Raw genomic sequence first — 9,304 nt, forward strand, 5'->3', positions numbered from 1 at the left:
GTGACAAACCGCTCCCTTCGGTAGCAGCGTGCGGACGCAGCTTAGAGCCGTACGGTTGGCAGGGGCCTCTAAAGGTCAGTTCCCCCGTGCCGGCCGACCTCTGCCATCTCTGGGCCGGCCGTGCTGTTCACACGTGCGTCCCTGCTGTTTTACGTGCTTACTTCCCAGAGCCTCGCAGTGGCACGAAAGGAAGAAGCCTTTGCAGACCGGTGGGTGGCATTTTGTGTTGCTTTGCTGTGGGCCTCCTGAATTCTGTCCCCTCCAGGTGTGTTATTTAGGAGCTGCTGCGCCAGGTAACAGCACGCAGCGCAAACACGTCGTGTTTTCTCCTCCTAGTGGTGACTCACCGGCATGTTATTACCTGCCCGCAGTGCAGGCTGAGGTTTGGCACTGCCTTCTGGCTGTAATTTCACCACTCCTTTTTGCCCTGACCCGATGCCATTCATATAGGTTTTAGTGAGGTGTGAACCCCGTGTGACTTCTCCGTGCTTCTGCCATCCTACTTGGCGTTTTCTCAGCCTAAATCTTCATCTGCATTTTATGCCCTCATCTCGTGCGTTATTTTAAGACTTAAGTTGTGAGGAAGTCCTCAGAACAGTTATTGTAAATGACCTCCTAAAATTAAACAGCCAAAATTACCCCATTCCTCTAATAACACTGAAACAGCTCCGTTATTATCAGTAACTGTTCACCCTATGCAATTAGGAACAGAAGTGATGCAGATTTTGCAGCTCAATAAAAATATAATGTCCAGTGAATAATATTTAATGTTTACCTTGACAATAACAATATATGACAAGTACGGTGTTTTACAGAACAGATACATTAGATGGTATTGGTGCATTTAGTTTCAATATTTCTTGCCTAAATATAGGAAATAATGTAGTGAATCATGTGCTGTGAACAAGCCAGCTCTCAGGGCTCATTCATCTGAAGCCCCAGATGAGAGGAGTGTATCTTGATGTAATAATTCTGGGGTAACACTTAACAGACATGTCACATGCAACACAAGGCTATAGATCAATACAAGCAATACTTAATTAATGGAACTACATTTAATCTATAGAGCAGTCTGTGTTTGTTGTATGCGTGTAGGATAAGTTTCAGCACATCTTTACTTAAAGTGAATGTGCACCTCAGTTTTCAAAGAGCTCCATGCATTTATGACTATCTGAAGGATGAAGGCATGACCTGACTGCTGTCTGTGGGCTTTCTGCTATTGATTTCACACCATGAGGAAAGGGCACGTGTTATTTTGATGGCTATTTGCAGACTTGTTTGCCATTTGCTTTTCTTCAGAGCTTGTACTGCACTGCACTTAGCCAGTATGCATTTCCCTGTCTCTTTTTCCCATCCTGTACCTATCAGCTTCCTGTGCAGAGATGGATGAGAACAGCTGTCATTAGCAGTCTTGAGCCTGTAGCTATGCTGTCCATCAGTGCTGACAGCAGCTGCCTTCTCCTGTTGCCCTGGTTCAGATACCAGCAGTATCCTCAGTGATGGAAGCCAATGATAAGTCACATTAAGTTAATGAGGTATTAGAGATCTTTAAGAACCAATTCCTTCTGATCCACAAACAGTATTTCAGGAATTACGGCTTGTTGATATGATATTTTTTTAAAATTTAAATATATATATGGTGTAATAAATAACTTTTTCTTTTTTTTAAATGAAAAGGGAGACTAGTGTTGAGAATTTGTTGATGTTTCTCCTTGGTTTGCGCTTTCTCCTTGTGCTGAGTGATTCAAAAACTGTCCTGTCGCTCCAATGTATAACCTGGATCGCATTGGCCATTTCTGCAAGACAAGAACAAGCACTGTGCTGAAACACCTGGAGTCTGAATGCAGCTCTGAGTGACAAAAGCAAAGCTTTATGTGGTGACAGAATCATGATAGAATAGGAAACTGACAGTACTGCCAAAAAGGTTGTGTTTTGTCACTTACTGCAGGATCTGTGCAACGGAACTGTAGCATGGATATCTTCTTTGGGAATAAATTGTGAGATACAGTTCCTAAAAATTCTCATGACCCAACAAACAATTGTAACTCACAGTGCTGAGGTGTCTCACCACAATTTGCATTGCAGCTGCTCTGCCACTAAAACAAAGCAAACCATTCCCTTGATGCTGGAAGGGACACTGCCAGGGTGCCCCAGTGTTGACTCTGCATGCAGCCCCCGCATGCACACCCAGCTGTGCCAGCCTGCCTGCTCTGATGGGGAGGGTTTTTCTTGCAGCATGGAGTCGCCATGCTGTGGGTGTTACTTCAGCTGTATGCCTTGTTGTGGGAAGGGACGAGCTCAGCTTGAGCGTGGTAAGCTGAGTTGGTTGTTACAATTGGATGCAACGTGCTGCCTTTTCAGGCACCCTTTTGATGCAGAAATACCTGAAAAAGCCAGCCTGGTCTTCCAAGTAATACCATTCTTTTAAGAATTAAGACACTCGGGGGAACAGGCTGGCACCTTTCCTCTGAACAACAAAGGTAGCTCTAAAACTGGAAGGGGCCTGTCAAAGCATTAGCACTGCAATTAAATTTCAGCCCTTCTATTTAAAGACGTAAAGAGGCAGAATGTTCTCTCTTGGAAAGACCCAAAGATCTCATTTGGTATTTTTATTGCAAGCCTGATGTTATGAATTCATCTCTATTAAGGCATCTGAGACATTACCTAACTTGAAGTAATTAACCCTGCTTCCTGGTCAGCGTACACACAACAGCACCTGAACGTTTTAGTTTCCACATTATTTGTATTTACTGTGCTTGACACAGGAGTGTTGTTACAGCCCTTATCTGCACTGCTCTTCTCATATCCTGCACTCAGATTTTTTGAAGCATTTACTGTGATTTCCCTGGGACACTTCTGTTCTAGTTCCAACTAAAGCATTAATTTACTACCCAAAATATCAGAAAGTTTGGTTAGATTGATAGGATCTCTGGCAAAGCTGCAGGTAAATGAAACGTAAATAGGATTATCAAAAATAACTGCTGAATGAATCAACTGTTGCTGTATTCCAGTAGCCTGGGAAATGTGCAGCTGGATCGTTTAACTGCTTTAATGGCTATTTTTTCTGCCAGCAGTAGTTGGCAGCTGTTGAGTAGTGCTGTGAGACCTGTGTCCCCTCACCCTGGCCAAGCGAGCTAACCGAAGCTAGTGAGAGCTTATTTTGAAACACATCACAGTGTTTATTTTTTTTTGCTTAAATTATAGCCATGTTCTGATTTATGTAAAGGTTTTGCTTTCCTAATGAGCCTGCTAATCATCCGAATGGGCTGGGAAGCCTACGTTCACATCGCACTTTTTACCACGACCAAGAGTGTGAACAAGGAGGTCTCTGTAACTCAGTCACTTTAGAGGAATTAGAGATTACTTCACAAATTAATCATAATTAAATCATTCTGAATTCATCAGCCCCTTAATAGAAATCCAGCAGTGCCCTAATTCACTCCCTTAGATTGGAGCCAAAGAAAACACATCGCAGCATTTCAGCATCACATGTGTTTGGAAACAGCTCCCATCCCCAGGTACTCCCTAACAGCAGTTCCCCTTTCATGTCCTCTGCATCTCCAGGACCGGTTTTGATGAAGGCAGGAGAAACAGCAGCATGTACCAACTATGTGAAATAAATGCATCAGAAAAGCACTTTCACAGGAGGAATTAACGCATGGCCAGTAATTAATGTCTTATTTCTTATCTTGGCTGCCTCAGCAGGAGAAACACTGCAGACCTGCAGACATTGCCAAGCACTGCTGCAGCTGGGATGGCCACTGTGGAGCATTTCACATCTTAGTGGTTCCCCCATAGGTTCTGGTGGGTTTGGTGTGGGTCTGCCAGGCTTTCCATGGACACTGAGCAGATACTAGCATTTCCCTTCTAAGGATGGAGCCCCCTGCACTTGGTCTTTAGCTGTATCAGATATTTTTGTGAAAAGTCCCTGAAGGAAGAGAAACGTCAGCAACTCCAGGTATTTCCACCAGGCCTGCAGCACCCAGCTGCATGGTTATATGGCTCTGGCAGACTCAGCTAAAGCAGTCTTTCTATGCACGCGTTCTAGCAAGGTAAATCAGCCTGCAATTGCCAGTTTTGTCTGAATATTTTAAAGACCAGTTAGCTGTCCTACCTTGACAGGATGGAGGTACCCATCTCCTCGGAGGGCTCCCAGTGCCTCTCCTGGAGACTCCTCCTCATCCTGGAGGCTGCGCGTGAGGTGTGCGATGTAGGTGGTGGCCAGGAGGAGCACGTCCAGCTTGGAGAGCTTGGTGTCGGGCGGCACGGAGGGCAGAGTCTTCTGCAGCTCCAGGAAGGCATGGCGCAGGGTCTGCACCCGGCTGCGCTCCCGTGCGGCGTTGGCGGCTGCGGGTCGCCCTGGGCCCGGCCCGGCCCGCTGCCCGACTGCGGGGGGTAGGCAGGAGCTGCTGCCAGCAGCTGGAGGTGATGGTGACTCGGGCTCTGGGCTCAGGGTCTCCTCGCGGGTCTCAGGTAAATGCCTACAGTCCATGGGGGGCTTCCCTGGTAGGGAGGGGCCTGTAAGTGATAAGAGTGTCTGTGAGGCTGGCAGCCGTGGCTGAGGGCTCATGGTGGTGCGTGAACCTCGGTGCCAGGCCAGAGCCCCCCAGGCTCCTCATCACTCCTCAGCTCATGCCCCATGGCCAGGAGTCACTGTGGGACCAGGAGACTGTGGGGTGCAAGCAGCTCTCAGGCTGCCGGCACGGCCCCTGCTGGGTACAAACAACCAGTCTGCAACCTCAGCTTGAAAATCAACACAGGTTGTGGGCATGCACCAAAAAAACTTATTAAGTGAACTTAGTATTTTCACCACCCAGAGAAGGAGATGATAAAGCATGGAGTCACATCGTCTCCTGACTGCTGAAATGGATGCCTTCTAGAAGCAACTCCTATCAGAAATGCAAATCCTGCCAGCTCTGGGAAAAGCAAGGCTGTTGCATAAGGGTGTGAGTGACTTTTGGGCTCACTATTCATAAACCAGCTGGTTTGCTGCCACACGCAGGTACAGAATCAGAACTTTTTGGGTGGTGCTGCATGGAGCCAGGAGTTGGATGCAACAGTCCTTATGGGTCCCTTCCAACTCAGTATATCCTGTCATTTTACAGTTCTATCTTACACCCTTGAAAAGGTGATTTTTCTTTTGCCTGGTCTTACAGTGAGCACTCTAAGGATTACTTTTTGCTTTTCTGAGCAAACCTGGCTGACCACGCCAAGCAGTGCTGCCATGGTAGGCCCCATTTACAACCAAATAACATTAGAATACGTGTGATTTTTTCAAAAAAAAAAATCTATTAGTTAAGTTAAATGGGATGTGAGACTGCATATATTTTCTATTAACAGTCTCACAGATAATCAGGGCTCCATTTATTTCAGAAAGAAAAACGTTCTTTACAGATGTGAAGGGGAATAGAGCCACAGAACACAGCACCCATGTTTTGAAGGGGGAAGTTTGATGGCTCAAAAGATTGGGAACAGCGTCTGCATGTCCTTGTACACTCAGCATCATTCAACCCTTTCTGATCTTGTTCTATTGCTTTGGTTTTCTAACTTAAAATTTGGAATCCTGTAAGCTATATTTTGGCCTTTGGGGGGCAAAAGAATCACATGAAAACAATGGCAGAAACCTTCCTTTGAGCAAAGCTGCAATAACTGCTGAAAGGTCTTTCCCAGCTTCCAGAAAAGCCTGTGCCAAACTCCCTTTCCTTGAGCTCATTCAGTTCCCCAGCAATAAATACTCCATCAGTGTTCCCCAACGTGCGGCACTCCGCAGTGAGAGTCATACCTGAGGCAGTTGTTCTTATCCAAGCAGAGCTTCTGAGCTTCCTGGGCAGCTCCCGGCTTCCCTGCCTCGCAGAGCTCTGTGCTGCCTTGGGCCAGCAGCAAAGGCACCTTATTAAAGCAGTCACAGACAATGGGATTTTAAACATCTAAATAAAAATCAATACACTTGAATGACTGAAGGTCTACATTTACAGAAGTCAGACCTTGATGCTGCAAATTGTTTCAGCCCCACACTGAAGTCCCCAGAAGTCCAGTGCAACCACGGCTGACAACAGCAAAAAAAAAGCCACAGCAATGAGCCAAGCCAATGACTGTGATAATTATCATCTGTGTAAAGTAAAACTCATGGAAATCTACTTGAGCTTGTCCCAAATGACAGCAAAAAACAGTCCTTGAACTGTTTAATTTAAGATGTGATTAGGCAATAGCGTATTCTTTCCCGGTGTTTTCTCCCTCTGTTAAGCTGGCTTTGCATGCCTGTTAGTGACACAAACATCTCCGCTGCCACTGCTGAGTCAGTATGGGCACGAACAAAAGCAGAGCGTGGTATTGCTCCCAGCTTCATCAGTGGGATTTCTCATTTGCTATCCCACTGAAATCCCACTGAATGAAATGAAGAAGTCTTCCCTGACACTGGATAAGCCTGCAGTGCACAAGGATACAGACAAACTGGGGTAGCAGTGCTGGTCGATCTGCTAAAACATGGTGGGCTTACGTGCAGTTGTCTTTGCAGTTGGAGTGTGACAAAGCAGAGTTATGCTGGCATTGTATATAACAAACAATACAGAAACACACGTACCTGAACACCTCATCTCCTCATGCGTCCCTTGGAAACTGGAGCATGTGTTGCAGGAGCTTCACATCTGCAGGGGATGAAGTCCTGGGCCTGAGGAAAGTAAGCAACAATTCACCTGCGGAAATCAGAGGTTTCATTCACTCCAACTTCAGTTCTGTGCTGTTGGCTTTCTATTGAGAGCACTGGCCTGGGACAATGTGACGTCCAGAAAACCAGGGTGTCTGTGGGGATGTACATGCGTTTGTGCTCACATCCCATTCGCTGCAGTTTGCTACCCTGGCTTCTGTGGCCCCCAACAGCTCATGATCCAAAATGCCAGTGCCGAAAACTAAAGCAAATTAGTTCCCACATCATCTGGTTGCAGATTTTGCAAGCAGGAGGCTTGGGTTTAAGGCAGTGAAACATTCCCCTGAGCAGCGTGCCAGCACACACAGACACAGGGCAGGCAAAGGGACCTGGAGCCAGTGGCATGGCATCCCATCTCAGCATTAGTTCTGATGCACTTCTGCTGCATGCCGCATTTCTCAAGTGGGCAGATGCACGCGTGCTTCACACGACATCATAAAGACAGCATCAGTTCGAAATTTCATTAGTTTGCGAGAGAAAACAGCACAATGCTTTCCCATTCCTATATGCTGCGTAAAAGAAGTGGTGATGAAGGGAAGAAGGAAAAAAAGAAGAGAGCGAGAAGCCCCGACGGGACGCCGACCCGCACTTACCGTCCCGGCTGCACCACCCGCCAGGCCCGGCCCGCCCCCTTTATAAGCCGGCGGCGGCCGCAGCGCGGGGCTGGGCGCACCTGGCCCCGCCACCGCCCCCGGGCAGCGACCGCCCCTCGCCGCGAGGGACGGACCGACAGCGCGCTGCGGGCGGCCCGGCGGCTGCGGTTGGGCTGCGCCGCGGCGTGGGTTGGAGCAGCGGGATTGAACCGGCGGGCCCGGGGTCAAACGGTTTTTGTAGCGAGCTTTCCCTCCGTCCCGTTGCTTTTCCCTCCGTTCTTTCTCCGGTTTGTCCTACGGCCGTGTGTCCGCCCGTTTGTTCGCGATGCTACGGACGCGGCGCCTCCCACGGCCCCGCACAGCCGTGGGCGCTCCGAGCCGCGGGCGGGACGAGGTGCAGGGAGAGCCGGTTTGGAACCGAGCGGGGCCATTGCGGATCAGTGACGCTAATGAGGAGGGACGGGGCAAATAAACAGCGAGGGGATAGAGTTCTCCCAGAAAAACATTTTGAATGGAGCCTGATTTCACGATAACGCAGGCACAATAAATCAAGCCTCGGGCGCAGTAGAGAAACAAAGTCTGAGCAATTTGTCACAGCCTTTGCAGCCAAGAAAATTAAGAAGTTAATCGCTAGCTGTACGGGGCAGGCCGGGAAGGGGCGGTTTGGGGCAGGAGAGAGGAGCCGGGTGGGCACCTCCGGCCCCGTCCTGGGGCTGCTCGGCTCCTGCGCTGCCCGGCTCCGCACGGTGGCGCGTGGGGCCGCCCCACAGACAGCCGCTCCTGGGAGCGGGCTGCCGGCACTGCGGGGTTCCCCTGCTTCCTTCGGGAGTGATTCTGACAGAAGTCACTCCGTGGGGATTTACAAGGCCGCAGTTACGGGCCTCGTCTGCACCGTGGATCGCAGCATCGTAGAATATCCCGAGTTGGAAGGGACGCGCAAGGATCGTTGTGTCCAACTCCCAGCTCCACGTCCAAAATCCAAACCCTGCGTTGCTGCCTCGTTGCACTCCGACAGCTCAAGGCCGTGCACACTGCCCTGGGCAGCCGGTTCCGTGCCCACCGCCCTCTGGTGCAGATCCTGTCCCTAACCCCCAGCTGCCCTTCCTTGACGCAGCTCCATGCCGTTCCCCCGGGCCCGGTTCCTGTCACACAGAGCAGAGCTCAGCGCTGCCCCTCCGCTCCCTTTGAGGAGCTGCAGCCTCCATCAGGTTTCCCCTCAGCTCCTCTGCTCTGCGCTGAGCAAACCAAGGGCCCTCAGCTGCTCCTCATACATCTTGTCCTACAGACCTTTCCCCATGTCTGTAGCTCTCCTTTGGATGCTGATAGTTTTGTGCCCTTCTTATGTTGAGGCACCCGAACTGCACTCAGTGCTTGAGATGAGGCTGCACAGCACAGAGCAGAGTGGAACGATCCCTTCCCTCACCCATCCAGCAGCTGTGCCCAGAAGAATGATGACTGTGGCTCCCTGGAGGCTGATGGAGCACCCCCAGGAGCTCCTCTTTCCTTTCCTGATAACCACAAATGCACCAGATCGTGCACACATCAGAGGGCTGGTTCTGCCATACCCCAAGGCAGTGTCCTTGCCTGCACAAGGCATGTCCACACAGAATGGATTTTTAACTTTTTGCATTGCAACAAGGAAAACAGTTGCATCAACTGTTCAAGTGTAACAGGCTGCTGCAGCTGCTGCTTCTTCTCTCTCAGATAAAATGCCTGAGTTGCTCCGTTGCCTTCCCTTCTACAGTATATTTCAGATGTGAGAAATGCCCCGGTCACAGAAGAGCCAGATTTCAAGTATGATTTAAGTAAGGAACAGCTCTGCTGGAGACTGTGATATTTTTCCAGGTACGGTTTGCTCCCTTCTTGTCACATTACTCTCTGCTTTTACAGCTCCAGTTCAGTGTGAACACTTGTGGCACTTTGCTCCATTTTGTTCATTTTCACCCATACTTATTTCTCCGATAAGAATTTTAAAAATGTGTTTGTCTGCTGATAAGGTACAGCATGA

At 49.2% G+C, this 9,304-nt stretch overlaps 1 protein-coding gene across 5 annotated transcripts; it reads right to left on the bottom strand.

Moving 5' to 3' along the window:
* Positions 1 to 419: 419 nt before the first annotated feature.
* Positions 420 to 7,542, bottom strand: TCF24 (transcription factor 24). 5 transcript variants are annotated; one of them, XM_090137668.1, is made up of 5 exons: positions 7,297 to 7,542; positions 6,581 to 6,667; positions 5,783 to 5,867; positions 4,115 to 4,518; positions 420 to 1,796 (listed from the first exon to the last, which is right to left on the bottom strand). In XM_090137668.1, the coding sequence occupies exons 4-5, from the start codon at positions 4,490 to 4,492 to the stop codon at positions 1,683 to 1,685; spliced, it is 492 nt and encodes a 163-aa protein (XP_089993794.1). In that variant the 5' UTR covers positions 4,493 to 4,518; positions 5,783 to 5,867; positions 6,581 to 6,667; positions 7,297 to 7,542; the 3' UTR covers positions 420 to 1,682. The 5 variants fall into 5 exon arrangements, with proteins under 5 accessions (XP_089993794.1, XP_089993791.1, XP_089993792.1 ...); XM_090137665.1 differs by having other exon boundaries at positions 5,783 to 5,889; XM_090137666.1 differs by lacking the exon at positions 7,297 to 7,542 and adding an exon at positions 7,033 to 7,102 and having other exon boundaries at positions 5,783 to 5,889.
* Between the last annotated feature and the right edge of the window lie 1,762 nt (positions 7,543 to 9,304).

The sequence above is a fragment of the Phasianus colchicus genome, chromosome 3 (assembly GCF_987193195.1).
Source record: "Phasianus colchicus chromosome 3, bPhaCol1.hap1.1, whole genome shotgun sequence".
NCBI classification, from domain to species: Eukaryota; Metazoa; Chordata; class Aves; order Galliformes; family Phasianidae; genus Phasianus; species Phasianus colchicus.

Excerpts from the sequence above, each read along its gene's own strand:
- TCF24 (XM_090137664.1), bottom strand. The coding sequence starts at position 5,927 with ATGTTTAAAATCCCATTGTCTGTGACTGCTTTAATAAGGTGCCTTTGC. Across the intron at positions 4,519-5,782 it reads GATAAGAACAACTGCCTCAG|GCCCCTCCCTACCAGGGAAG; the intron begins GTATGACTCTCA and ends TATCACTTACAG. Across the intron at positions 1,797-4,114 it reads GGTACCTCCATCCTGTCAAG|AAATGGCCAATGCGATCCAG; the intron begins GTAGGACAGCTA and ends CTTGTCTTGCAG.